Genomic DNA, 27,119 nt, shown 5'->3' with positions numbered 1-27,119 from the left:
CCTGGCCCCAGGTGGCTGTCCTTTGCCTGCTCTCACTCCTGTCTCTCCCAACTGCTCCCCAGATGCTCCCCCAGCACCGGGCCCTCCCTCCGGACACCTCCCCCAACCAGTTCAGCCTCTACACGTCTCCCTCTCTGCCCAACATCTCCCTAGGGCTGCAGGCCACGGTCACTGTCACCAACTCGCACCTCACCGTGAGTATGGGGCACGTCCCCTCTGGTGTTGAGGTCTTTGGTCCTGGATGCCCCCAGCTGGTGCTTTTGTCCTCCCAAGGTCCTGCGGGAGATCAGAAGGTCCTCCCCAAAGTTGGGGGTGGGGATGGGCAGGGCGTAGGTGAGGGATTCTGGTTCAGTGTTGGCAGACCTTAGAGGGCAGTATAAACCCTTCTCTCAGAGCCATCTCCCATCCAACCCCAGGCCTCCCCGAAGCTGTCGACGCAGCAGGAGGCCGAGAGGCAGGCCCTCCAGTCCCTGCGGCAGGGCGGTGCACTGACCGGCAAGTTCATGAGCACATCCTCCATCCCTGGCTGCCTGCTGGGCGTGGCACTGGAGGGCGACTCGAGCCCCCACGGGCATGCCTCACTGCTGCAGCATGTGCTGCTGCTGGAACAAGCCCGGCAGCAGAGCACCCTCATTGCTGGTGAGTGGCAGGCAGCTGTGTGAGGGGTCGTGGCCAGACCCCATCCTGGGGACTCAGCTGGAGGGACCACTTGTCAGGGAGAAGTAGCCAGGGATACTCACCAGACGTGTCACAGCCCTCAATGGCATCATTGATTTTTTCCGCATTCTACAGATGCTGTTGAGTCTCTGCAGCCAGCCAGGCGCTGTACTTGACTTCTGCCATCCTAATGGAGCTCCTATTCCAGGGCAGTGCCATCCTGTAGAAATATAATACAAATGGCACATGCACTTTAAAGTGTTTGTTCTAGTAGCCACATTAAAAAATGCAAAAAGAAATTGGTGAAATTAATAACATATACCTAACTCAATCTATTTAGGATGCTATTATTGGAACATATGATGAATGTAAAGAGTTTGCAGTGAAATATTTTATTTCATTTTTCATACTGTCTTTTAAACCTGGTGGGTATTTCATACTTAGAACACATCTTAGTTTAGACAGGCCGTGTTGCAAGTGCTCAGTGGTCATGTGTGATTGGCAGCTATGGGATTGGACAGCACAGCTGTAGACAGACAGCCCGTAAGGATCTGGCGGCATCAGAAGAGGTTCTGCTTAAAAGTCTCATGATCTTGGCCCCTAGGCTTCTCAGCCGGGTGGGATCCATGTCCGTGATCAGGGAGGTCTAACAGCTGGGGAGAACTAGTCATTGTTCATGCACATGGAGGGCCCAAATCTGTGTAGTCGTAGTGAATTAAAGGGAGTATGTAGTGTGCGTGTGTTAGTCACTCAGTCATTTCTGACTCTGCGGCCCCATGGACTGTAGCCTGCCAGGCTCCTCTGTCCATGGCATTCTCCCAGGCAAGAATACTGGAGTGGGTTGCCATTCCCTTCTCCTAACCTAGGGATTGAACCTGGGTCTCTGCACTGCAGGCAGATTCTTTACCATCTGAGCCACCGGAGAAGCCCAGGAACTCTGATACATTGGTAAAAATGTTCCTGGGCCTACCATAACAGTTTGACTAAATGAATTAAAGGTAGGGAACAGTGAATCCAGGAAGGCTTGCTGGAGGTGGTGGCTCTGAGCAGCAAGACTGTTAAGGTGTCCTGAAAAAAAAAGACTGTTACAGTGTAGGGAGGAGGAAGAATAGGGCTCAGGTCTGGGGGCAGAGGTGCTCCAGGCCCCTCCCAGGTTCTACCCCCTGCCCCGCCCCAGGTGGTAGGTGGCGCTGTTCCGGAAGGAGGAGAGTCTGGGGTGGCAGTGGGGAGCCTGGTGCCCTAACAGTAATGCTTGCTCCTCTTCCCCCACCTCACAGTGCCGCTCCACGGGCAGTCCCCGCTGGTGACGGGTGAGCGCGTGGCCACCAGCATGCGGACAGTGGGCAAGCTTCCGCGGCACCGGCCCCTGAGCCGCACCCAGTCCTCGCCGCTGCCCCAGAGCCCCCAGGCGCTGCAGCAGCTGGTCATGCAGCAACAGCACCAGCAGTTCCTGGAGAAGCAGAAGCAGCAGCAACTGCAGCTGGGCAAGGTGAGCCGGGAGAAGCCGACATCCTGGGCTGTGCTGGGGGCAGGACACAAGGGGGCTGGGCTGCCTGGGCAAGGTGTGCCGGGAGAAGCCGACATCCAGGGCTCTGCTAGGGGCAGGACATAGGGTGCCAGGCTGGCGGAGAGGGAGGCGCCTCTGACCTCCTCGCCACTCCCTGCTGCATCAGAGGAGTCACCTTGCCTTTTTTTTTTAAGAGAATATATTGTATTTTTTGGGGGGGAGGATATTTATTTATTTTAAAACATTTTATTTACTTATTTTTGGCTGCAGGCTTTCTCTAGTTGCAGTGCACAGGCTTATCACTGCGGTGGTTTCTCTTGTTGTGGGGCATGGACTCTAGAGTGCAGGCTCCATAGTTATGGTGCGAGGACTTAGTTTGCTTCTGAAACATGTGGGATTTTAGTTCCAGGACCAGGGATTGAACGTGTGGTCCTCCATATTGGCAGGTGGATTCTTAACCACTGGAGCACCAGGGAAGTCCCCACCTTGCCTTTTTCTGCCCACATCAAAGCTCTGTATGGGCTGGGCAGCCGCTAGGGAGAGAGGAGGGCAGGAATAGACTCTCCGGGGCCTCGGGCTGCATAGCTGCGCCCCCCTCCCAGCTGACGGGCCTCCTGGCTCTGCTTCCAGATCCTTACTAAGACAGGGGAGCTGCCACGGCAGCCCACCACCCACCCCGAGGAGACAGAGGAGGAGCTGACGGAGCAGCAGGAGGCCTTGCTGGGGGAGGGAGCCCTGACCATACCCCGAGAAGGCTCCACGGAGAGTGAGAGCACCCAGGAAGACCTGGAAGAGGAGGAAGAGGAGGAGGAGGAAGAGGAGGAGGAGGAGGAGGACTGCATCCAGGTCAAGGATGAGGAGCGAGAGAGCGGTGCTGAAGAGGGGCCCGACTTGGAGGAGTCCAGTGCTGGTTACAAAAAGGTGGCCCCCTGCGCCCCGGCCCTTGATCACCACCCATCTGTCTTCCCGCCTCTTCTTTCTGCCTTGCCCTTCCTTCTCCGCAGTCTGCAGTTTCCAGGCTGTGCCCAGGGGAGTAGGAAAGAGACAAGGGGCTGTGGACGAGAGAGAACTGGTGTCAGTCTTAGAACTCTCTCTGCCCTGTCTGCCAGCCCCTCCCTCTGACTGTGACTGCCCCCGCCTGTCTGCTTCTGTGTGTGTGTGTGTGTGTGCGTGTGCGCACGCACACTTGGATGCACGTGGTCTGTGTATATCTGTGTCTCTGCCTACGTAGGGCCGGTTGTGCGTCGGTCTCTGCGTGCGTGCGTGTGTACACACCCGCCCCCGCTGTTACTACAGTCTGCCCTGGCGCCTAGCGAGCGCACACTCCATTCATGGCGGACACAGCTGAGCCCTCGGGGCCTGACTCATCCCACCCCCTCCCACGCCCCCGTCCCTCCCAGCCGCTTACCTCAATGTTACTCCGGTAGCATGACTCATCTCGTCCCCCTCATCCCTCCCCATCTCCTCGGGGATGGAGATGAAGATGGAGATGGCTAAGACTGGAGTGTCTCCTGTCCCTGGAGGGAGGAGCTGGAGGAAGGAGGAGATCTGGAAGAGAAGGGCTGGATTCAGGCCCCCCTGGGAGGCCCCAGGGCACCTGTCCTCACTTTGGTTGCAGCCTCAGCCTCACCCAGGCTCCCTCCTGCTCTCTCCTTCCCAGGCATTTGCAGACACCCAGCAGCTGCAGCCGCTGCAGGTGTACCAGGCGCCCCTCAGCCTGGCCACTGTGCCCCACCAGGCCCTGGGCCGCACCCAGTCCTCACCTGCTGCCCCTGGGGGCATGAAGAGCCCCCCAGACCAGCCCACCAAGCACCTCTTCACCACAGGTGAGTCCTTCCCCCATGAGCCATCTTTCCATTGTGTGTGTTGTGGGGAGTGGGGGGTGGCATGCTGTGCATGACATGGCATCCGGTCTTGGGTGTTGTGAAGGGATGAAATAGAGCACCCTGAAGGAAGGGAGAACAGGCCTTGGCTGTCTCCCTGTGTGCACAGCCACCTGTGGTCGTGGTGGCAGCCTCTGCTTCACTGGGCAGGTGGGGGTGAACGTCCATGTACTCTGGGGGCAGCATCTTTCTCAGGGCCCCCCTGCCCCACACCGAGGGACCACTGATTTTGCTTCCTCGCTGCCTCTGACCTGGAGGCATGGGTGCAGGGAGCCTGCTGTCTCAGTGAGGCCGTGCTCCTCTAGCTCTTTCCCCTCCCTTTGAGGTTAAGAGTGAGGCCTCAGTCCATTGCAGAAGGCTCTTCCACTTGAAACCGCCCAGTGCTGGGCTCTGTAGGGGCACGGATGGTCCCCTTGATGACCCTAGTTGAGGATGGTCCCCACTCACCAATGGGGTGTGGGGGTGGGGGGCAGCACACAGAGGCTGTGACGGGGGACAGGGAAGTAGGAGGTGCTGTGAGGTTAAAACGGATGGTGGTGTCATGTAGCCTGGTGGAGGCTTGAGGAGCAGGGAGACTGCTGATAGGTGGTGATGGGGGAAAGGAATTTCAGGAAGAGAAGAGGAGCAGGCATGTGGGAGGGTATCTGGAGTGGCCACGAGGAGGGGCTGCGACCAGGGTGGGCCAGGGAGAGCTCGGTGAGCTCCGCTGAGGCTGGCACAGCCCGACCCGAAGCTGTGCTGGCTGAAAGGTGTGTCTCCGGCCCAGGTGTGGTCTACGACACGTTCATGCTGAAGCACCAGTGCATGTGTGGGAACACACACGTGCACCCCGAGCACGCTGGCCGGATCCAGAGCATCTGGTCCCGGCTGCAGGAGACAGGCCTGCTCAGCAAGTGTGAGGTAAGGGGGTCCCCCCCGCCTTCCAGCTTCCACCTCAAACCCAGTGAAAATCCTCGTGTTTCTCCTGTTGAGGATGCCTCTGTCTGTGTCTCTTCCTCATTCTCTTTTCAACCCCTGACTTCAGGGCCAGGCCCCCATGTGCGTCCCAGTTCCATCCTTTGTGGTCTGGTGCCCCCATGGTCCCCAGCTGAATGGGGGAGGGTCCTGGGCTGGGGTCCCTGGAGGACCAGGGCATACTTTCTCAAAACACTTTGCATATCCTGGGCCTTCCTCGGAGGGCCACTGGATAGGATTCGGCGCTTCCACTGCAGGGGACCCGGGATCCATCCCTGCTTGGGAAACTGTGCTGTGTGCTGCACGGCATGGCCAAAAATAAAAAGAATAGCAATGTCCCATTGATTGAGAAAAAAAAAAACACAACCACTTTGGATCTCCTGAGACTAGAGGGTGGCTCCATGTGCCCACGGACTGTGGGGCGGGGAGAGGTGCTGGGCCTGCAGCGCCAGCCTAATCACCAGCCCCACCTCTTGCTCCCCCATCTCCTGACAGCGAATCCGGGGTCGTAAAGCCACGCTGGATGAGATCCAGACGGTGCACTCCGAGTACCACACCCTGCTCTACGGTACCAGCCCCCTCAACCGGCAGAAGCTGGACAGCAAGAAGCTGCTCGGTGAGCTGAGCGGCCAGCTGGGAGGGGTGGTGGGCCAGGCTGGGTCTGCTGCCCAGATGGGAACAGGGCTGTCAGGACGACCATCACCTGGTAGGCAGGTGGGTCTCCAGGGGCGTGGTTGCCACATCACATGCCTCCAGAGGGCGCCATTCACACAGACTACAGCATGTGGGTGGAGTGCGTGCAGGAGGGCGGGAGGAGACCCGTCAGGCCTGGCGATGGGCTGTGCCCTTCTGCCTCACCTGTCAGGCCCCTTTCTCCCCGCCACCTGCCCCTGGGGAAGGATCACCCCTCAGGACGGGGGACGGTTGTCTCTTCCTGGCGTGGGCGGCAGTGGCCTGTTCTCTGCTGGGGTCTGCCCTTTCTCTGTGACTGAGCTCTCTTCCCACTGCACATGCCCACCTGCGGCCCTGGCAGTGACGGCGCCTTCTAACGTAGCTCTGCCCCTCTTCCTTGCAGGCCCCATCAGCCAGAAGATGTACGCCATGCTGCCTTGTGGGGGCATTGGGGTGAGTACGGCACTCGCCCGTGGGGTTGGGCGGGTGGTGCTCCCAGCTCCAGCCCCTCCCTTCCCCCCACCACGGTTGCACCCCCTTCTTGCCCTCCCCCTGCAGGGGGCACACTGAAGCCCACTCTCCTGCCCCTGCAGGTGGACAGCGACACTGTGTGGAACGAGATGCACTCCTCCAGTGCCGTGCGCATGGCGGTGGGCTGCCTGGTGGAGCTGGCATTCAAGGTGGCCGCAGGGGAGCTCAAGGTGAGTGTGTGCGGGCTGGCCGGGGTGGGGGTGGGGGGAGCGACTTGGTCCTGCTGCCGGAGCAGCAGGGGATGGGGCAGCCTCAGCTTTTGCACCAGTCGGGCACCATCCTCTGCAATCTCACCTCTCAGGTGCAGGTACGAGGAGGAGGTGACAGCTCCAGGCGGGCTGAGGGTGAGGGGTAGAGAGAGACAACCGCGAGGCACTAACGTCTGGTGCTCTTGTGGGTCTTGAGGCCACAGAAGGTCGCTGCTGACCCATGTGGCCCTCGGCTGTGCACTCCTAAAGGTTGTGTGACTGATGTTTCTCACGTGTTCTTTTCGTGGCTTATGCTTCTCTTCTGTGTCTACCCCGATCCTTGGCCACCTTGCCTGCCTGTCTGCCTCTCGTCTCTGTTCCTCTGTCCATACCTCTTCAGAATGGATTTGCCATCATCCGGCCCCCAGGACACCACGCGGAGGAATCCACAGCCATGTGAGCGCCACCTCAGCCCTGCCCTGGACCCACCGCCCTCACCCCCTCTCCCTCTTGGTAGAGCTGACACTGTGTATGTATCTGTGGCTCCCGGAGCCAACATCTAATAAGGCTGACGCCTTGCCTTCTCTCCCACCCCGCAGGGGATTCTGCTTCTTCAATTCAGTAGCTATCACAACCAAGCTCCTGCAGCAGAAGTTGAACGTGGGCAAGGTTCTCATCGTGGACTGGGTAGGCAGTGCCTGGCGAGGCCAGGGTCAGTCTTCAGGAAGCCCCCACCCCAACTCCTTCCCTTCATCCTCAGCAGCCAGAATGGGGCTGGGCTGCTGACTCTGGGGTGTTAGCTCAGCCCTCCCAGTCCCCTGGGGCTCCCTCTTCACTAGGGGAGACTCGAAAGTGGTTTTAGCTGCTGCCCCTCCGTCCCCTGCAGCCTTGAACAGCTGAGGAGGTTTTTTTGCCTTGAGTGATAGAGATGTCTCCTGCCATTGCTAGAGCCCCTCTTGACTGGGGGCTGACACATGGTACTGCTTCATGGACACCTCGCTTCCTAAGAAGTAGGAGGTCTGTTCGAAATGGAGACACCGGGCTGTTGAGGGACTCACCCAACTAAGGTCACTTAGCTTCTCCACCCTTGCGTCTCTCAGCAGAGGGAGAGGCCCCTATTGCTTGCTCCCTGTGAGCTGGGAAGTAGCCAGGAGCAAGCCTTGGCAAGAAGGGATCTGATTTCTCTAAAGCCTAGCTTGGGCTTCAGAGTTCATCACATTGGGTTCTTCTTCAGAATGTTTTAATTCCTGGCTAACCTCACTGTCCCCCTCTGCGCTGAGTAGAGCGGGCTTGCAGGGAGAGCCACCGTCATTCATCCCCTGGCTTTGTGTCTCCTCTGTGCAGTGCCACGTCCCGGCCCACAGACCCTGGTTAAAGAAGCGTGGGGGGATTTCATTGTGAATGGAACATGGAAGCCCTGTATCTAGGGGCAAACCGCACCCCCAGAGTTCACCATAGGGTGAGGGCTGGGGGCAAGGCGAATTTTGACCTTTGGGTCAGAGCCTGGGCCGTTTTTCCTGATGCCTCCACTGCTCCCCACTAGGACATTCACCACGGCAATGGCACCCAGCAAGCATTTTACAACGATCCCTCTGTGCTCTACATCTCCCTGCATCGCTATGACAACGGGAACTTCTTTCCGGGCTCCGGGGCTCCTGAAGAGGTACAGCTCCTGGGCTCAAACTCGGGGCCCGCGGGGAGGTAGCAGAATGGGACCTGGCAGGGAGCCGTGGAGGCCCGTGGTGGTGCTGGTAACCTGGGGAGTCTGGGCTCCTAGTGGGAGGACCACGCCAGTCAACTGCCCCTCCATGCAGAACAGAGGTCAGTGGAGTGAGGGCTGGAGGTAGGGCTGAGGGCGGGGCAACATGTGGGCTCCCCTGGCAGTGAGAATAACCCCCTGCCCCCCACCGTGCTGCCAGGTTGGCGGAGGGCCGGGCGTGGGGTACAATGTGAACGTGGCATGGACGGGAGGTGTGGACCCCCCCATCGGAGACGTGGAGTACCTCACGGCCTTCAGGTGGGGACTGAGAAGAGCCCGGGGAGAGGTGGGAGCTCCTGGGCCCTGCCGTGGGAGGGGCAGAAAGCACGCAGTTTGGTCTGGGTGGAGGGGGTCGGCCCTGTGGGGACACAGGCCTGGCCGAGTCACCTGCCGGGGTCAGCTCGGGCCCTCCCTTTGCAGGACAGTGGTGATGCCCATTGCCCACGAGTTCTCACCTGACGTGGTCCTGGTCTCCGCTGGCTTTGATGCTGTTGAGGGACACCTGTCTCCGTTGGGTGGCTACTCTGTCACCGCCAGATGTGAGCCTGCTGGGGGATTGAGGGAGGCTATGGAGCAGTGAAGATGGTGGGGACGAGTGGGAAGCTGGGAGGAGTGCTGTGCGTGCTTGCATGCCAGGTCGCTTCAGGCATGTCCAGCTCTTTGGAGACCCTCTGGACTGCAGTCCACTAGGCTCCTCTGTCCATAGGACTCTTCAGGCAAGAATACTGGAGTGGTTTGCCATTTCCTTCTCCAGGGGATCTTCCCGACCCAGGGATCAAACCCATGTCTCTTTATGTGTCTTGCATTGGTGGGTGGGTTCTTTACCATTAGCGCCACCTGGGAAGCCCTGGGAGGAGCGCTGGGGCAGGTCTAAGACTTGAATCATCCTGGCCGCATCCTTCCTTCTCCCTCTGCCAGCCCTGGCCTTGAGGAGCCGACAGGTGGGGGAGTGTACCTCCTCATGCAGCTGTAGAGTGATGACCCTGCGTGTTTTCATTGGTGGTTTCTCATGATGGGAGATGTATAACTGGATCTTCTTAGCCTCTTCATTTTGTCTTTAATGGAACATTCAATCCATGACATTGAGTTTTAACATGGGTATCTGTTTAGGTTTAAATCCACCATCTTATTTTGTGCTGTTTGTCTCATCTCTTGTGTTTTTCTCTCCTTTCTTACTTTTTTTTGAGTTGATTTTCTTTCATTAACCGTTTCATCCTCCTCTCTTCACCCTTCCCTGAAGGTTTTGGCCACTTGACCAGGCAGCTGATGACGCTGGCAGGGGGCCGGGTGGTGCTGGCCCTGGAGGGAGGCCACGACCTGACCGCCATCTGTGATGCCTCTGAGGCCTGTGTTTCGGCACTGCTCAGTGTGGAGGTAAGGGGCGCACAGTGGGGCTGGGGGAGGTGGGCCGGTAGGCCAGGGACCAAGGGGCCAGCGGGGTGGGGGAGGGACCCTTTCCTGGGTCAGGCAGCACCCAGGGTCCTTGGGGAGGGGTTTTTTTTTTTTTTTTTTTTGGTTCCCAAAGATGGCTGGTAGCCAGAGAAGGCTTTCTGAATAGAGGTTTCTCAAAAGGCTATGCTTGCCCCTGTTGTGGGGCTGAGTCGGGTGGTTAGAGGGGCAGCCACGGCCACTCCCAACCCTAAGCTTGTTCTTCTTTCCCCTGCCAGCTGCAGCCCTTGGACGAGGCAGTCTTGCAGCAAAAGCCCAACATCAACGCAGTGGCCACGCTGGAGAAAGTCATCGAGATCCAGAGTACGTGGGGACAGGCAGAGGGGCTTGGGCCCCAGCTTGCTGAGTAGAGGCGAAAAACTCGAGTGCACACCAGGGCTGGGGAAGTCCATACGGTTGGGGGTTTCTGCCCCTCCTTGACCCGCTGCCCACCCCTCATCCACAGGCAAACACTGGAGCTGTGTGCAGAGGTTCGCTGCTGGCCTAGGCCGTTCCCTGCGGGAGGCCCAGGCAGGTGAGACAGAGGAGGCTGAGACTGTGAGCGCCATGGCCTTGCTGTCGGTGGGGGCCGAGCAGGCCCAGGCGGCTGCAGCCCGGGAGCACAGCCCCAGGTGAGGTGCCCCCCACCTCCCAGCCGTCGCCCAAGCCGCCCCCCCACCCCGCACCATTGCCTCAACGCGTCTCCCTGTGCTTGTCCCCACAGGCCAGCAGAGGAGCCCATGGAACAGGAGCCTGCCCTGTGACGCCCTGGCCCCCATCTCTCTGGGCTTCATCATTGTGATTTTGTTTATTTTTTCTATTAAAAACAAAAAGTCACACATTCAACAACGTGTGCTGTGTGGGTCTCTCAGCCTCGCCCCTGCTGCTCCTCTAAGCTGCCTCAGGCCCCCCTTCCGCCTCCGTGGCCCATGTCTCAGCTCAGAAGTTTGCTCTTTCTGGAGGGTGAGGGGTACCCCGTCCAGGCCTTCTCCCATGTTCTTCCCCACACCCACTTCCTGCGTCCTGTCCTTGTTCCCCCTGGAGCCTGGGCCAGCTCAAGGTGGGCACGGGGCCCAGAAGGCACCCTCTGGCTCTGGGGGCTCCCTGAGTGAGGAGGGAACAGTAAGTTTGGTGCCTTGGCTTCAGCTGACTTAGGGGGAAATGCCTTAATTTCACCTTCCTCCCCTCTCCAGCCCCCAGAGGATAATCCAGAGGGTCCCTCTACAGTCTTAAGATGTGGAAGGCAGGGGAGGTGGGCTCCCGCCCTGTGATTCTCACCATTTTTCCTGGTGTCCTCACCATCTCCACAGAGCTCCCCTCTCCTCCATCTTTCTCCTGGCCTCAGCTCTGTGCTCTAGAATGTGGGCCTGAGGTCTGTGGGCAGGGCAGCCTTGCCTTGCACTCCTCAGGGCCTGTTTTCCCTTCTCAGGGGCTGGAGAGAGGGAAAGTGTGTGGGGAGGGAGGGGACTGGACTCTCGGGTTCTGAGGGACCAAGAGGAGCTGTGGAACCAGGCCTGCTCTCCCTTGTAAGCTGTCGGCCTCCCTGCCCCTTTGCTCGCAGGGTCTGGGGACGGGGAGAAGGCGGTCCCTGCAGGGGGACTCCAGGCTGGTGAGAGCCCCCCTGCTGTTTAGGACCAGATTTCCCCAGCCACCCAGCATACTGCAAGCAGAAGGGTCAGGGCCCAACTCCCTCCTTGGACCTTTGGCTTTGAAGCCTGGGGAGGGTGACAGTGGGTGGGGGTTCTAGAAGGAGCAGGGACAGAACCCAGGAGCCTGCCCTCAGCTTTAGCTTCCCTTCCTCTGGGCTTCCTTTGTGGGCCACGCCCAGGGAAACTAAGACCTGGATGAGGCTGGGAGCTGTCCTTTCTCTCCCAGGAGCCCGGCCTAGCCTTGTTTCCAGGGCTAGGAGCCCACAAGACTTAGGGAATGCTGTCCAGCCTGTGGGAAACCAAAGATGGGAAGAAGCTCCTGGGGGGCTAAGTCTTCCTCCCTCCTTCTCCCCAACCCCACATATTATTTTCTTCTTCCCCTCCCCAGGGCCCCACCAATCTGTTTACATATTTATTATCCTAATGGGGGCCTGAGCAGGGTTGAGGGAGCCAGGGGAGGAGCAGGAGTCCCACCACCACAGGTTTATCATGCACTGTGTCTTGTTTGTTGTTAGTGTGTTCTAGATTTTCCTGGGGTGTGGGGCTGAGCCCCAGCTCTGGGCCCCTTCCCCTCCCTCTTCCCACGGCCTGTCTGGTTCTCATGTAAACCCACTCCCAGCTTTGTCTCCCTGGACATAGATTTCAGTTAAGTATCCTGTAACCTGTTACACTGTGTGTCCTTGTGGAAATAAACTTGTTTCTGGCAGTGCCTTCTGGGGCCAATGTCTCTGTTCTCTGGGCTTCCTACTCTTTTCTCCAGTCCCTGGACTAACCAATTTAGGAAACAAGAGGCTGGGGTGGGAGGGAGTGGGATCTCTGTCCTGTAGATTAAAGAACAAGGTTTCCCTGAACATAGCCACAGCATCTCCTGGGACCTCTGTGTGGCCGAGGTGGTGGTGGTAGGAAGGGGGCCCAAGGCTAAAGGGCTGGCTTTTCCTTCTGCCTCTCAGCCTCTGTGGGCACAAGGTTGGAGTGGGTGCAGAACAAGCGGTCTGGCAAGGGTTGCCCTGCATGCGCATAGCCAAGTCCAGTGGAGATGTTCACGGAGGCAAGAGAGGAGTCCAGAGGTGTGGAAGGGCTTTATTGGGGCTGCTCCGAGCCCCTCACAGTGTTACAGAAACCCATTGTTCTCACTGTTGCCTTTGCTCTTTGGGGACTTGGGAGGGAAGGCAGGAGGACCTTCCTGGGAGAGAAAAGGCCCCTCTTGGGGCTGAGAGCAGGTAGTGGGAGAAGTAGAAAACTCAACATGAGCAGGGCCCGCTGGGGGCTGGAAGTGGACGGAGCCGCCTCCCAAGGATGGAGGTCACAGAGCCTGGGCTTCGTGAGAGGGGAGGTGGGTGTAGGAGGCACCTAGAGTCAGGAAGAGCGGATGGGCGGTGCATCCTGGGCACTGAACGTGTGCACCAGCCAGGGTACAAGGGCCAGGACCAGGCATGGCCAGAGGGTGTGCTTGAGGAAATTGAAGATGTAGAAAAGGCTGATCTGAGGCGGGTAGCCCAGCCAGTTCAGGGGGCCCAGCAATCCCATGGCCAGCACAAGGCAGGCTAGTTTCTGGCCATATCCCAGGTGTGCCCGCCGTACCTGGGCATAGCAGGGAGAGTGTAGAGCGATGCCCAGACCCAGGGCGGCCCCTGAGTCGCGGCTCAGGGAGGCAAAGGGCCGGCTGTCCAAGTGCACCCACTCAGGCCGCTCACACCACTTAGAGGCTAGGTTGATGGACCTGTGGAGAGCAAGAGTCTTTGCCAGGAGAGATAATCCCCTGGGACCCAGAGGGCTGATGGCTTTCTATCCCTTTGGGGGCTACCGCCATGTTCAGGAGACTGTATGTGAACTGGCAACGTGTCCTATTTAACAACAGCGAACCAGAGAGCCACCAGGCCAGATACAGGGGAGGCAGGACAGGCCCCTACTTACCCAAGCTTCAAAGCAGAACTTACCAAGAAAGATCCAGGCCCAGTGTAAAGAGGGTCCAGTAGATGAGGCTGGCACCCAGCAAGAGGGCCAGAGAGGTCAATCCATAGAAACTTAGCTCCCGCTCCATGGGCACCTGGGGGGTCATCAGCCAGCCCAGGACAGCACCTAGGGAAGCAGGGTGACAGCAGCTTCAAGGAGTTTGGGGATATGACCCTCACCCCGAACAGCAGGGTAGTTTGTCAGAAGGGGGACTTGGGGTTGGCCGTACAATGGGAAGATCATACACTGGTCCTCCCACTGTCAATGGCACCCTCTGGGTCCACCCTGTTGCCCCAGTTGCTCACCAGTTATTAAGCCAGCCAACACCTGGTGAGGGAAATGTGCTAAGAGGAAGACCCGGGATAAGCCGACCGCCAGCAGGAAGGTGCAATAAGCCAAGCTAGGAATCACCCTCACCCAGCGGCTAAAAAGAAGAGAAGCAGATGGTTCACAAGATGTCCATGCACTGCTGGGCTTCCCTGAGCACTCAGGCACTTGGACCAAATAACCTGGGGTCCCCAGAACTCCAGCTCCCAGGCCACCCTGCTGCGGGGCTTTTGGGTCCAGGGTACCATCACTCCACCCCCACTGGTGGGCGATGCCAAGGTGTACCTGTGGGCCCGAGTGGCCATCTGGGAAGAGATGGCTGTCATTATGGGCCAGAGGGCTGCTCCTGTGATCATACAGTGTCCAGAAGGGCTGCCTGCCGGGGGATTCAGAAATTCAGTTCATGGTGGGAGCTGAGTTTGGTGGGAGCCCAGGTGCACCTGGTGATAGCTCAACACAGCTGCCTCCCTGTGGCCACGAGAGAGCCTTCCTCCAGCATTGCCCATAGCTCCCTCTGCCCTGAAGCCTTCTCCCCACCCCCAGCCTGCAGTCACTGCTCTCAGACTTCTACCCTGACAACTTGGCTCTAGTTGATACAAGGTGAGCAACTGGCACACTGGCATGGGCGTTTTTCTCCTACAATTCTTCCCTGGGTTTCTTTATTTTCTGGCCCAGTAACTAGGAGACTAGGCCTCTGATGATTAGGTGGTCCTGGCTGAAAAGTACTATCGAACACTCACCAAACGCTAACCATATTGGGCAAGGGAGGTATGGGGCTTCTCACCTGGGCCAGTTTCACAAGAAGAGGGGAATTGGTGAACCTGGGCTGGAGCTTGGCTGTAGTACCCAGACTCATGGACCCACCAAAAGGGCCTGTCTCCAAACAGAAACCTAGAAGAGAGCAGATGCCACTATACATATATACATACATACACACACACACACACACAAATGCCAGGAGAATGGGGGTGAGGCAGATGGACACCTGGAATACTCCGAAGGGCTTATAGGGTGGAGTCAGAGAGGATATCTGATTCTGGGTCACTGCCTTGCCACGGTTTTTTACCTTGGAACAGGAGAAAGTGTGCATTTTTTTAAAAAGTGATAAGGAGGCAAGAGATTGTGGTGTGCGTGGGCGTGCTCTGAGATGCTCAAAAGTCCCTTTCTTATCCCTCCCACTGCAAGGCCAGCTCTGCTCTTGTCATTTATAGACAGCTCGGGACCTGACTCTTCCTCTCCTTCCCAAACCCTCATTCACTCTGCTGCTTCTCTTTTCGCCATTTCCCAAATTCCAGGCTCAGTTACTTAGGAAAGTCTCTCATGTTTGAAAATAGTAGTGGGGGCGGGGCTTCCCTGGTGGTCCAGGGGCTAAGACTCTACACACTCAATGCAGGGGGTCCAGGTATAATCCCTGGTTAGGGAACTAGATCCCCCATGCTGCAACTAACAGTGTGCGTGCTGCAACTAAAGATACTATGTGCCACAACTAGGACCTGACACAGCCAACTAATAAATAAAACAAATGTAAGAAAAGGGGGAGGGACTTCCCTGGTGGTCCAGTGGTTAAGAATCCACCTTCCAACACAGGGTATGTGGGTCTGATCCCTGGTTGGGGAATTAAGATCCCACATGCTGCAGGGCAACTAAGCCCATGTGCTGCAACGACTGAACCCACGCGCCGCAGCAAGAGAAGCCTGAGTATCCCCTAAGGAGAAGCCCATATGCTTTAACTAGAGAAAGCCCATGCGCCACAATTAAGAGCCCCCACGCCACAATGAAGACCCTGAGCGGCCAAAATAATAAATAAATAAAGTCCTTCTATTGAAGAAAACAAAAACAAACCAGAGGTGGGGAATGCACAGGGAAGCTGAGGGAGAATAAAGAAGACAAAACAGTTCAAAATCCCCTGGCTTAGCTAAGTGCTTCGCTGGACCCTGGAAAACACACAGCAGACTAAGAGGCTGCTGTGGCCAGAAAGAGAAAAGGTTGGCAGAACAGCAGAGATGCTGGCTAGGAAGCCAAGGGCTGGGAAAGGAGGTACAGAAGGGACCTGCCTCTCCCCGCCAAAAACTGAGCGTGGTTCACACACCAGATGCTCAACACATACTTAGGAAATGAACAGGGGCTTTGCCATGTGGGAATCAATGGTCTTAGGGGAACAGGACGAGACAGGAAGGCTGATACAGACTCCGAGGGAGGACAGCACAAAGCAAAGGGCAACTCAGTAGGAAGGAAATGATTAGACAACTGCTTTACCGTTTATAGCAGGGATGAAGCCCTGGTAGAGAGAAGTGGAAGGAAAGGTATTTGGTTTTTCACCAAGTCATTCTAGCCCATTCAAGTGTCTCCTATGAAACTCCCTTCCCTCCCTCAGGCTGGCAATATGGCAATAGATGGTGAGGTGAGGAGAGGTGCAGTTGCACGCCCAGCAGGAAGTATAGCTCCCTTCTGCACCCAAGAGAACAGGTGGCACAAAGAGATAAGCCCCAAGGGCCCTACCCACTTGCCTGGGATTCCTGGCTTCTAAGTCTGTGTCAGAGCCTACTAGTGAATGAAGGTGAAAAGGGAGAAGAGAAAGTGTTCCCTAAAAGGCAAAGCTTAAGCCCCAGTGCTTTTTGAAATTTACTGTGCACACGAACCACTTGGGGTCCTTGCTAAAATGTAGATAATGATTCAGGAGCTCCCACCTGGAGCCTGAGATTCTGCATTTCCAGCAAGTTTTCAAATGCTCCTTATGTTGCTGGCCATGGCCCGGTGACCACACCTTAACTTGGAAGCCTTTTCTGTCCTGAGCAGCCAGTGTTGAAGCCTGGCACAAAGCAAGCTTCTTAAAAACTCTATCAAAGAAATGAATGAAGAAATAAATCAAAGAGTGAGTTGAGAAGCAGGACTTTCTGCTACTTAAGTCACCATTGATGTTTTTTAAAAATACAGATTCCCAGGCTCTCCCCTGGAGTTTTTTTTTTTTTTTTTTTTTTATCCCCTGGAGTTTTAAAATCAGTATGTCTGGGGTGGGATGGGATATTTGCATTTTAAACACGCCCCCTTAAGTGATTTATCTCATCAGGCCCGTTAAACACTAGTCTAATGATTAGGATGGGGACTCTGAGGTCTGAGTCCAAGATGCACAAGGATGCTCAAAGAGGAAAAGTCAGTGGCCATGGGGTAGGGGTGGGGAGGTCTTAAGGTTCCCTGGGGGTGGGGTTAGGGGTGGAGCGGGGAGCCAGGCCTTTGAGGCAGTTTCTGAGAGGAATCAGGGTCTGCACAAGGCTCAGGGCCCTTGGAGGTGGGGGACCAGGCCGCCGGAGGGCTTCGCTGTCTCACCACTTGAAGACGAGGTTGAGCCACTCGGTGATGAGGCTGATCCAGAGTACCGCAATGCCCACCCGGCGAGACGCATAGTAGGCCGCAGGGAAGTAGAACAGAAAGAGGCTCTTGGGGTCGCCCAGAAAGGTGACCCAGAGCCACACGTTCTCCAACCAGGGCAGCTGGTTCTGCAGCGCCTCGGCCATCGCGATGCCCGCGCCCAGCGTGGACTCCATGGCGACTCCCAGGCTGGTCCGGCCAGGGTTTGATGTAGGGCGGAAGCCGAGGAGTCCAGGAGACGAGGAAACTGCTACTCACTGCCCTGCAGAGCCCACCCTTCGGAACCGAGGCCCCGCCCCCTGGTGGTGACCAGTGAAAACCCCGCCCTCGGCCCCGCCCCTCGCAGCCCTGGGCTCGCGCGAGCCGGGCCTCCTGCCGGTACCGTTTCCTCCTGCGCTCTTCCCAGCCCTTCCTCTCTACTGGGCAGCGTAGAGGACAAATCTTTTCAAAGGCGTTTCCGCAGAGCCCCACGTGGCTGCTATTGCCGGCACGTGGACGTAGGGCGTAGAGGCGGCTCTTGCTGCTCTTCCGGGTCATGGGACAAACTAACGTGAGGCTCGGCGGTGCGTCCAGGCTCCGTCCTTTGCTGCTGTGAAGACGGGCATGTAATATCCAGAGCTAGGATTCCTTCCGGACCAGACTTTTCTCCTCCAGTACCGCTGCCCTCCAAAGATATTTGGAGATGTCTTGGAGAGAAGGCTAGAGACAACCCCTGCTCCGGGAAGCCAGGCATCCCCGGTCGGCGCTGAAGTGGGACCCTAAATTTGCACACACAGGTGGCTAAGCCGGTCCACAGCTTCCTCCTCCAGTCCAAGACTTTCCTGCTTGAATTCATCCGCTGTTGATTTGGTGGCCGACAGATCAGCCTCTTGATTTTGAGGGGTCGTCCCTAAAGGCTTGAGAGTTCTTAACACGTAGCACAGACTTAAGTCACACTTCCTCCCAGTTCTAAGCTCGCCTTGCCCCTCTCCTTTCGTGCTCCTGTCATCTTGCTTTCCAAAACCTCTCTGGGGAGGTAAACCTTGAGATAGCTAGGTTGGTGAGGGAGGAGAAGGAGCACACACCTACGACAAAAATTAGAATAATCCTCTGGAGGAACACACACAGAAAACGGAAATCTCAGCTAGTCTAGGTGAGGTCTTACCTAGAGGCAGAGTTGAGGTGGGAGGAGATTGTTGAAGTGGTTGCTTCCCTACCTCAAGCAACTTTATTCTTCGTGAGTTCTTTGAGAGGTGAAAATAAGGATGTAAATCTGGGTTCTAATTGGAAAGAGATTAATTTCACTACTTAAAAAGGTATGGGGAAGGGAAACTGGATTCAAATCTCATTTCATTCCCTTGCTAAATGTTTTTTCAATTGCCCCAAGGAAAAAGTTCACATTTTTAAGTCTTGTGAAAGTTTGCGTGTGCTCTAGCTAAGATAGCCTTTATCAGTCCAGTCCCACACTCTGTTTAATGATATATTTCTAAGCTACTTTATGCTCCCTGAAATCACCAAGCTCTCTCCTTTTATGGGTCCTGGCATCTGCAGTTCCTTCTTGCTAGTACCTGGCCACTCTTTCCCTGCTTGTCCGTCAGGTCTCAGATTTTTCACTTCTTCCAGAAAGCTTTTCCGAACAGTGCCTGTCTCTGTGCCTGAGAACCTGTAATCACAATGTTACATGAAAAGTTGAGTGGCAGTTACATATGACTTGTTATGGGGGAGACATGAAAGTTCTCTGAAATAAGCCCAAATAGACAACATATTAAAAAGTAGAGACATTACTTTGCCAACAAAGGTCCGTCTGGTCAAGGCTATGGTTTTTCCAGTGGTCAGGTATGGATGTGAGAGTTGGGCTGTGAAGAAAGCTGAGCGCTGAAGAATTGATGCTTTTGAACTGTGGTGTTGGAGAAGATTCTTGAGAGTCCCTTGGACTGCAAGGAGATCCAGTCAGTCCATCCTAAAGGAGATCAGTCCTGGGTGTTCATTTGAAGGACTGATGTTGAAGCTGAAACTCCAATACTTTGGCCACCTGATGTGAAGAGCTGACTCATCTGAAAAGACCCTGATGCTGGGAAAGATTGAGGGCAGGAGGAGAAGGGGACGACAGAGGATGAGATGGTTGAATGGCATCACCGACTCGATGGACATGAGTTTGGGTGGACTCCGGAAGTTGGTGGTGGACAGGGAGGCCTGGTGTGCTGTGATTCATGGGGTCGCAAAGAGCTGGACACGATTGAGCGACTGGACTGAACTGATACTTATTCTGTTACAATGATTGTAGTAATATGAAGTTGATGTCCCTTGCAAGGCATGAAAACACTTTTGAAATTTGTTCATGTTAAATAGTGCCAGAACTGGTCCTTTGCCATCTTCTCTTTGCCTGTTGTTAAATGAGGCTCTAGAATTTCTATAGTGGAGGGGTAGTTGGGTTAGGGATGGCGACTGGTGATGGTAGGGTTGAAAATGCATCTCCATCATACTTACATGTTAAGAAAACTGTTTTGTATATTAGATAGTCATTAATGGGGGGGGGGGCCCAAAACTCTTGTCCCAAGGCATCCTTTGTCACTACCATTGCTCCTCCTTCTGGCTCTGGAGAGGGAAAGAGGGGTGATGGGGAAGCATCTTGAGTTTCAACGGTAATGGGTGATCATGGAGGAACTCCCACGTAGTAACTACCTGTCATGCATTTGTACACATTATTTATCTTCCACTCCTCCTAACTACTATGTCAAATGTTACCTAATACATTATAAAAGTTAATAGCACCATTTTTGGAAACAGACTGAATCCTTGCTAGTTGTGCAACCCTGGACAAAGTTTAGTGTAAGACTTAGTTTCTTCATCTGTAAAATGAGGATATTGATTCCTATATCAAAGGGTTGTTGGATGCTCAATAGTGATAGTACAGAAGGAATAAACAGAATCAGGCTTAGTAATTTGCTCAAGGTCATGTTAATCAGTGGAATTCCGATTCTGGTTTATCTAATTTTGTAGCCAGTGTCCTTTCCACCACCACTTTTTGTAATTAGGTGTAATCGTTTTGGGCAAGTTTCGTTTAGTCTTCTGAACCTCGGATTCCTCATATGTAAAATAGAGTTCATTCATTAAACTCGTGTCAAGGTGTGTACGTAACGGAGACCAGTTCTCCCCTGTCTCCCCTTTTCGTTCCACATAGGTCATTTATCTTTAATTTTTAAAATGGACCTTGCAAGCACTTTACCAAACGGGCGCAGCTGCACAAACATAATTATTCAGATCCCTCTTTTATTTCCTCTCCTTTCCTCTTCCACCTAGGCTCCCGCCCCACCCAGTCCAGGCCACGCCCTGGCGTGTGACGTCAGCACGCCCCGTGCGTCGCGGCGCGGCGCTCACTGGGGGCCCGGCTTTCGCCCGCTGCTGCCGCCGCCGCCGCCGGCCGCGGCTGCTCTCCCAAGATGGCGGCTCCTCCGGGCGAGTACTTCAGCGTTGGGAGCCAGGTGTCGTGCCGGACGTGCCAGGAGCAGCGGCTGCAGGGCGAGGTGGTAGCCTTCGACTACCAGTCCAAAATGCTGGCTTTAAGTATCCTTCCCTGCTTGGAGCCCGAGGCCGGGCCGGCGTGTGTGTGCGGTGGTGGGGGGGCGGGGGACGACGGCGGTGGCTGGGGCCCTCTCCGGGCCTAGGGGCGACCGGCTACCGCGGCGCCCGGAGCGCATGCGCACGACCCTGAGCTCCCCTCCCCCTCTCCCTGGTCCCTTGGTCTGCCTTGGGGACCCTTGTCGCCCACCCCTTGTGGGAGCTGGGCCGCGAACCAGGGTGGGTGGAGGGGGACTTGACACGCGGATGGCTTTTCAGGGGGAACGCTAGGAGAGGGGACCCAGTCATCAGGAGAGGGGTGGTCGTGGGAGAGGGCTGGTGATTGGAGCCCGGATGGAAGAGGGGCGGGTGAAATCAAGTTGGGAGGGGGTGTGTTGAGTAAGGAATTGCTAGTGAGTGGGACAAGGGTATGGAGTTCAGGAGGGGTTGTCTACTGATGGGATGTGGTCCACGGAAGGGCGGTGGTGTGTGACCAAATGGGCCTCGCTTGTTTGGGGGAGAGTAACTGCAGGACAGAGTTTGTAGCAGAACTGGGGGTAGGGGCTTGTTTTGCTGGTGCTTGTGTGTGCGTGGTGCTACTGGGGACGGGGTGCTGAATTGTAGGCTTCTCAGTCGTTTGGAAGTTGCTCTTTTGGAGATGTTTGTACTGGAAACCTGGTCCAGAAAGAGGACCACGTTTTTCAGGGGCTTGTGTATGGACGTGTGGGTTACAGGTGAAAGAGTAAGTTATCTTTTGCTCAGGCCAGCACATGGAATCCTGACTTCTCCACAGTAGTAGCCTTGCCTTTTAAATGTGGCAGTGTTAAACAGAATGGAAAAAGTGGCCTCTTTCTTTGGTGTGGAAATGATTTCTGAATTACTCCAGGAAGCTCAATCTTGGAAACAAAATACTTCCTGGTTGTAATACCACCTCCTTCTTATATTTGAGCCACAGGTGGATTTATTTGTATTTTTTCTTTTTTTTTTTAAAGAGTTATCTTTTATGGCACCTTTCAAAAGGAATTTTCTTACTGGGTCTGCTGCCTTTGACTGGCAAGTATTTTAACCAACTTCATTTAAACTTAACCACTTCATTTAAACGCATTGTAGATTTCTAGCTTAGGAAGATGTCCTTTGAAACTAACTACAGCTCAAATAGTTGCGTTTTCTCGTTTTTTTTAAACATAAGATATCGTACCTGGACCATATAAGATCTTTTGCATTAGTGGTTTAGCTGGAAGAGTTTTGGAATGAGGAATTACTCTTTCAACTGACATGCAATATGCTTTTGAGAAATGGCTGGAGAATGAATGGATGGATGAGTGGGTTAACTAGCTGGGTCACCTTGAGTGAGCTTCCTTTCCAGTGCTGTAGTTTTTGCCTCTGCAAAATGCAAAGTCTCAGATCAGAAAAAGTGAAAAGAGCTGTTCAGATATAGGAAGTATACCAAGAACAGAAGGTACTTGCTCTCTTGTGAGGTTCGTTAGGTTCAAGACGGACAGTATACATACAGCTTTAAAACTACATTAAGCCTCTTCGTAAAACCATTAGAGAGAAGGTGACGGAAACCCTGTTGAGGCTTCCAGTTTTGGGTTGTGTTTGGCTTTGAAAAGCTTGAGATCTTTTGGTTATGGGGTTGAGCGGGAGGAAGGTGATAGGCAAAGATTTGCTGAGAAGAGCTGTGATTCTTGTGGGACTCCCCCCTCTTGCTTGTGGCACACCTTTTACACAAGCCTTGTGAGAAGTGTGTTTTCCATGCACCTTGGGGATGTGTCAGTGCTCTGCTTGCCCCTGTTTTCCTTAACTTTATTTTTTTTCACCAGAATGTCCCTCTTCCAGTGGAAAGCCCAACCATGCAGACATCTTGCTTATAAACTTACAGTATGTTTCAGAAGTGGAAATAATTAATGACCGAACAGAAACCCCTCCTCCCCTAGCTTCACTCAACGTTAGTAAGGTAAGGACTTGAGGGCAGTTCTGGGTCTCCAAAATGATGGGAAATTTGAGTCTCATTGACTCTTGATGGTACATATATTGTCCATATTGTTTTTTTTGTTTTTTTTTTAATTTTTTTCAGTGACTTACAATTGGCTTGTTTTGACATATTTAAAAAATATATATATATCACTGTAGTTTTTATCTTTGTTCCCTGATATCTTCAAAAGATTTTAAGAAATGTCTTAATGCCTGAATAGAGAAAGAGAGTTGAGAGCTAGCTTTTGTCCTTTGTGAAAGAGAGCTCCCCCCTCACCCTTAACCTGTAGTCCATGTGTGAACTTCCAGTGTTGGTGGGGTTGGGTATGGGCTTTCCTTCTGAACCTCCTGAAATTGTGTATGTGTGCACACAAGAATATACATGTGTTTCCTGGGTGAAGATCTGGAGTATTTTTCAGATTCTCAGCGGGATTCATGACCTACAAAAATTTGAAAACTGCTGCCATAGAGCTTCATTTTTGTCTTTATGCTTGAATTTTGAGGTCTAACAAATTTAGAGGCTTAGGATATTTTAATCTCGGCTATATAAATTGGTCTCTGGGAACTTTGAAATAACTTTTATGATTCTTCAGTTCCATCAGCCGAAGTTCATGTTGATTAATATTAGTACCCAAGCCCTGTTTGAGTTTTGCTGTTCTCTCTACTTGGAAAACCCTCTCAGAATGACTAGAACCTTATCCATCAGAACTGTTTAATGGTGCCTCTTTCAAGAAGTCTTCTCTGATCACCCAGGCTAAAGTGGTGCTTCCATTACTTTCTCTTACAGTACTCTAGCCTTCAGAGATAAGGTGACGTATCATTTCTAGTCCAGTGTGGGACATTTTCGAGAGTAGAGGAGGGCAGTGCTTTTGTTTTACACTGAGACAAGTTTAGATTGGTGTATCTTGGGCAGATTGGGACTTGTTATCCTATTCGTAGCTTTTTTGTGATTATAATTGTGTATACTTTTCTATCTCACCAAACTTTGTTTTGTGGGCATGGTAACTATACCTGTTTTGTTCCTCATTTAATATACAGAACCTTGCACAGAGTAGGTGCTTCATAAATATTTGTTGAATGAATAAGTTAGGCCTTCAGTTTTGTAGCAGCTGTCTTTCATTAAGTCTGTCGAATTAGTATGATGAAATTTTTCCCTCTATAAAAATTATAATGTATATTCTTTTGCCCCACTTGGGAATGTAGTGTGTGTGCTACAATTCAGCAAAGCAAGGAAACACTCAGGCAGCTGAAACAACACAGGGTAACTGAGGCTGGCAGAATGTAGTTACCTCAAATCTGGAGCTCCCTTTTTTCTAAATTCCAGGGAAATGCCCCATGTGGGGTGTTTTGTTTTTTTTTTTTTTGGTTTTTGGTTTTTTTTTTTTTAGTGTTGTCTGAGGACAGATTCAGAAAGGTCTTGGGTTTCATATTAAAGGCTGTTGCATGCAGACTGTCTCATTCTTATACCTGTGGATTTTTGAAACCCTGGCTTACTCCTCCTAAGAGATCTTCGGATGATCTGTTAGCAGAAGAGATCTTGAAAGGTTCAAATAAAATAGCTTATGCCTGGTGTGTTGAAGGGAGAAAAGGCTCTATGTTATTCTTTAGTGTTTGTAGGGTATGAGAAGTCTGTCACTAAGTAACAGCCTTTAGTAAATAGTTGAGGAAAGATTATCTGAAAGAAGATAGATTTTTTTCAAATATAAAAGATACTAGGATTCTGCTCTTGTATCACAAAGTGCCATCATTTGTGTGAGAGAGGCTGGAGTGGTGTGGATGAGACTTAAATGTGGGAGCTGTTAAGAAGCAGTTCTTTGTTTACATTTGACCTTAGATAAATAGTTCTTGGTTATTCGTTTGTGGATTATCTTTGCCTTTAAGGTTTTGCTTTCTGCTGATCAGTTGTCTTCTAGCATTATTGTAAACTCGTTGTTTACCCACTCTTTCAGAAAACAGCAGGAGGTAATAGGTTAGGGAATACCAGAAATCTTTACTTCTCTTAGTCTCAGACCTTATCACAAGGTAAGTCTTGAAAAAGGAGTCCGAAACTAAGACTAAAATTAGGTTGAAGAGCTCTCTTTGGGTCTCACATATTCATTCTTCATTCGTTGAGATGTTTATGAGTAAGCTATATTGGTTTTCCCTTGAAATGAACCTTTGAGGATGCTTTGTGATTCTTGCTGAGATTGAGTTAGAAGAGCCTGTTGGGCTGTTTATGTTACTGACAGCAACTAACCTGGGTAGCTACATGTTGCTGGAAGGACATGAAAAGTTCAACTCATTTAAGAGCATGAGCCTGGGTTTTGTTTTGTTTTTAAGATGGAGGATTGTTTAAGCATTTTAGAAGGGAACTAAAAGTGCCCTGAAATCCCTGGAAGAAAACTCTGGTCTTGGGGAATACTACCTGTGTAGTGGGAGATCCCATCACATGATGGCTCATCTTGCTGAAATAGTAAGTGCTGTGTTCAATTAAACCTGTTGATACAAACTGGATGTTTACTCTGACCCAACAGGAAATGGAAGAGCAGGCCTTTTAAAGGAAATACTTAATTCCAGCTCAACTTGAGGACGGTGTGAACTAGCAGTTCTTGGAGATGAGCTTGTTTTGCTTTCGATTGGTACTTTCACTGCAGCTAAGATGTCCTATGTCTGTCCACAGCAGTGGGATGTAAGAGGAAGCTTGAAAGAGGACAGTGGGGTTGCAGAAGGTGGAAGCTTTGAATGTTGTTTTATCTACTCCACAGGAACATTGTACTCTGTAAAAATTGTTTCAAATTTCCTGACTTTAAAAAGTACAAAAGCACACCAAAACCAGTCAAACCGAGGTTCAGGTTATTTGCCACGTGGCTTATTAGTTTACTTTTTAAAAAATAATTTTGTTTGGTCGTGTCGGGTCTTAGTTATGGCGCACAGTTTTCTCTCTTGTGTGGCACGTGGGCTCAGGAGTTGTGGTATGGGCTTAGTTGCCCCCATGGCACGTGGAATCTTAGTTCTTTGACCAGGGATTGAACCCATGCATTAGAACCTGCCCCCAGCATTGAAAGCCAGATTCCTAACTACTGGACCACCAGGCAAATCTCCTTATTAGTTTCCTTTCATGAGGAAGGTTTAACTATTGCATGAGGATGAGAGTCCAGGGTCCGTGTGGTAGAGTGAAGTAAATGTTTCTTAACAGGTTTTTTTCAATTGACTCCACATCTTGTTCTCTGGGCATAAAGATTGACCATGAGTTATTAGTGCTCTCAGATAATTTGGTTCATGTCAACATTAAAGTTTTATGTTGGTAGCATTTATCAAACATTTACTGAAAATTATTTTATGCACAGCATTGTGGTAATTTCTGTTGGGGACCATTCCTTACATTTTTCTAGCGCTTTACAGTTTACAGAGAGCTTTGACACATCTTGTTTCATCCTCACAACCATGCTTTGTGATCTTCAGAGTGTACTTTTTTTCCTTTTAGTTTAAGAGATGAATAAACAGGCTTAGCAGTTTAAGTGACTTGCTCTAGGTTATATGGCAAGTAGCGTGGGAACCAATATTTTTACATGCCACCCTCTGAAATAGCACTTAGCAAACATCTCATTTACTTCTAACGATAGTTCTTATGGTGTGGGTACCATCACCATCTTCCCTGATAGCTCAGTTGGTAAAGAATCCACCTACAATGCGGGAGACCCTGATTCGATTCTTGGGTTGGGAAGATCCGCTGGAGAAGGGATAGGGTACCCACTCCAGTATTTTTGGGCTTCCATTGTGGCTCACCCTGGGTTGGGAAGATCCCCTGGAGAAGGGAAAGGCTACCCACTCCAGTATTCTGGCCTAGAGAATTCCATGGACTGTATAGTCTATGGGGTCGCAAAGAGTAGGACACGACTGAGCGACTTTCACTTTGACTCACCATCACCATCTTACAGAAGAGTAAACTGAGTCTCAGGATGAGTCACTAGTTTAAGGTCATTCAGTTAGTGAGTAATTAAACTGAGATTTGAACTCAAGTCTGATGTTTTGATGGCAAAGTCCCATGTATTTTCTGCTTCTGTGTGCTTACCCAAAGAACTTACAGAGTAGGTTGGTGAAATGAAATGAGTATGTAAGTGTTTAATCCTAAGTAATATTTCTGAGTAAAGAGAAATATCTGTGTTTTATGGTCAGAAAGAACATTAAAAGCAAGTGGGTATGTCTCTTATGTCACTTCTCTGCCTGTTAACTTTACTAAGCATCAGTTTTCTCACCATAGAAATGGAATCATGTTAGTACCTATCTCATAGAGTTGTTTGGAGGATTGGTTCAGGTTGACCAGCGTTGACACATGTTAGTCCTATTCTCCCACATTAGCTATGTGCAGCCAGTGGGTGGATGTTCCTTGAATTATGGTTTAGGAGTAGGATGGGGGGAGGAGGGCATCATGACAAAGGAAAGCAGCCAAGAACATGGGCAGGGTTAGTTACTGTGTCAGTCTTTCCTGATACTGGTTCTGACATGCATTTAGGTATCAGAACTTGCCATCCCAAGACTGGGGAAAATCAAAATAGTATATGGATTCCTCTTGTTGGTGACCAGAATTAATTTGAATTTCTAGGGCAGTGTTATCGAGTGACATAAGTCTGAGTACAGAAGATTAGAGTGAGCTGTCACAGAACCTAGGAGGTTGTGCTTTCCACTTCTGAGACTCTTAGGTAAAAAACTCATCGAGACAGCCAAGGCAAGTGTATGTATTCATCTGTTTAGATA

General features: G+C 52.4%; 3 protein-coding genes across 11 annotated transcripts in view; 2 read left to right on the top strand and 1 right to left on the bottom strand.

The window, feature by feature from the left end:
• The window catches only part of HDAC5 (histone deacetylase 5), a 36,616-nt gene extending 26,191 nt beyond the window's left edge, over nucleotides 1-10,425 (top strand). For all 7 annotated transcript variants that reach the window (XM_043904781.1, XM_043904777.1, XM_043904774.1 and 4 more), the window contains 18 exons: nucleotides 63-194; nucleotides 417-639; nucleotides 1,935-2,146; nucleotides 2,795-3,085; nucleotides 3,825-3,990; nucleotides 4,814-4,947; nucleotides 5,497-5,617; nucleotides 6,077-6,126; nucleotides 6,267-6,374; nucleotides 6,793-6,848; nucleotides 6,992-7,079; nucleotides 7,936-8,055; nucleotides 8,312-8,409; nucleotides 8,572-8,690; nucleotides 9,392-9,525; nucleotides 9,819-9,903; nucleotides 10,046-10,211; nucleotides 10,304-10,425. In XM_043904781.1, the coding sequence (XP_043760716.1) occupies nucleotides 63-194; nucleotides 417-639; nucleotides 1,935-2,146; nucleotides 2,795-3,085; nucleotides 3,825-3,990; nucleotides 4,814-4,947; nucleotides 5,497-5,617; nucleotides 6,077-6,126; nucleotides 6,267-6,374; nucleotides 6,793-6,848; nucleotides 6,992-7,079; nucleotides 7,936-8,055; nucleotides 8,312-8,409; nucleotides 8,572-8,690; nucleotides 9,392-9,525; nucleotides 9,819-9,903; nucleotides 10,046-10,211; nucleotides 10,304-10,343 (2,343 nt within the window). In that variant the 3' untranslated portion in view covers nucleotides 10,344-10,425. The remainder of the gene's footprint in view (nucleotides 1-62; nucleotides 195-416; nucleotides 640-1,934; nucleotides 2,147-2,794; nucleotides 3,086-3,824; nucleotides 3,991-4,813; nucleotides 4,948-5,496; nucleotides 5,618-6,076; nucleotides 6,127-6,266; nucleotides 6,375-6,792; nucleotides 6,849-6,991; nucleotides 7,080-7,935; nucleotides 8,056-8,311; nucleotides 8,410-8,571; nucleotides 8,691-9,391; nucleotides 9,526-9,818; nucleotides 9,904-10,045; nucleotides 10,212-10,303) is intronic.
• A 1,863-nt stretch (nucleotides 10,426-12,288) lies between these two features.
• G6PC3 (glucose-6-phosphatase catalytic subunit 3) lies at nucleotides 12,289-17,301 on the bottom strand. 2 transcript variants are annotated; one of them, XM_043904783.1, is made up of 6 exons: nucleotides 16,833-17,301; nucleotides 14,293-14,399; nucleotides 13,794-13,884; nucleotides 13,487-13,605; nucleotides 13,166-13,307; nucleotides 12,289-12,948 (listed from the first exon to the last, which is right to left on the bottom strand). In XM_043904783.1, exons 1-6 carry the CDS (start codon nucleotides 17,048-17,050, stop codon nucleotides 12,585-12,587), a joined length of 1,041 nt encoding a protein of 346 aa, XP_043760718.1. In that variant the 5' UTR covers nucleotides 17,051-17,301; the 3' UTR covers nucleotides 12,289-12,584. The 2 variants fall into 2 exon arrangements, with proteins under 2 accessions (XP_043760718.1, XP_043760719.1); XM_043904784.1 differs by lacking the exon at nucleotides 13,487-13,605.
• Nucleotides 17,302-20,153: 2,852 nt separating this feature from the next.
• Nucleotides 20,154-27,119, top strand: part of LSM12 (LSM12 homolog) — a 78,066-nt gene continuing 71,100 nt past the window's right edge. The window contains exons 1-2 of one of the 2 annotated variants that reach the window (XM_043904787.1): nucleotides 20,154-20,417; nucleotides 22,235-22,368. In XM_043904787.1, the coding sequence (XP_043760722.1) occupies nucleotides 20,294-20,417; nucleotides 22,235-22,368 (258 nt within the window). In that variant the 5' untranslated portion in view covers nucleotides 20,154-20,293. The remainder of the gene's footprint in view (nucleotides 20,418-22,234; nucleotides 22,369-27,119) is intronic. The other variant, XM_043904788.1, reaches the window with a different exon arrangement.

This window comes from Cervus elaphus, chromosome 5 (genome assembly GCF_910594005.1).
Source record: "Cervus elaphus chromosome 5, mCerEla1.1, whole genome shotgun sequence".
In the NCBI taxonomy this organism is placed as follows: Eukaryota; Metazoa; Chordata; class Mammalia; order Artiodactyla; family Cervidae; genus Cervus; species Cervus elaphus.
Note: the sequence above shows the minus strand (reverse complement) of the source record. Positions and strands in the feature narration are given on the sequence as shown.

What these genes read in the sequence shown, in the direction of transcription:
- G6PC3 (XM_043904783.1), bottom strand. Translation starts at nt 17,050, where the DNA reads ATGGAGTCCACGCTGGGCGCGGGCATCGCGATGGCCGAGGCGCTGCAG. An exon ending in TTCTTGTGAAACTGGCCCAG is followed by an intron (nt 13,885 to 14,292) that starts GTGAGAAGCCCC and finishes ATCCCCCGGCAG; the next exon opens with GCAGCCCTTCTGGACACTGT. An exon ending in GTTGGCTGGCTTAATAACTG is followed by an intron (nt 13,308 to 13,486) that starts GTGAGCAACTGG and finishes CTGCTTCCCTAG; the next exon opens with GTGCTGTCCTGGGCTGGCTG.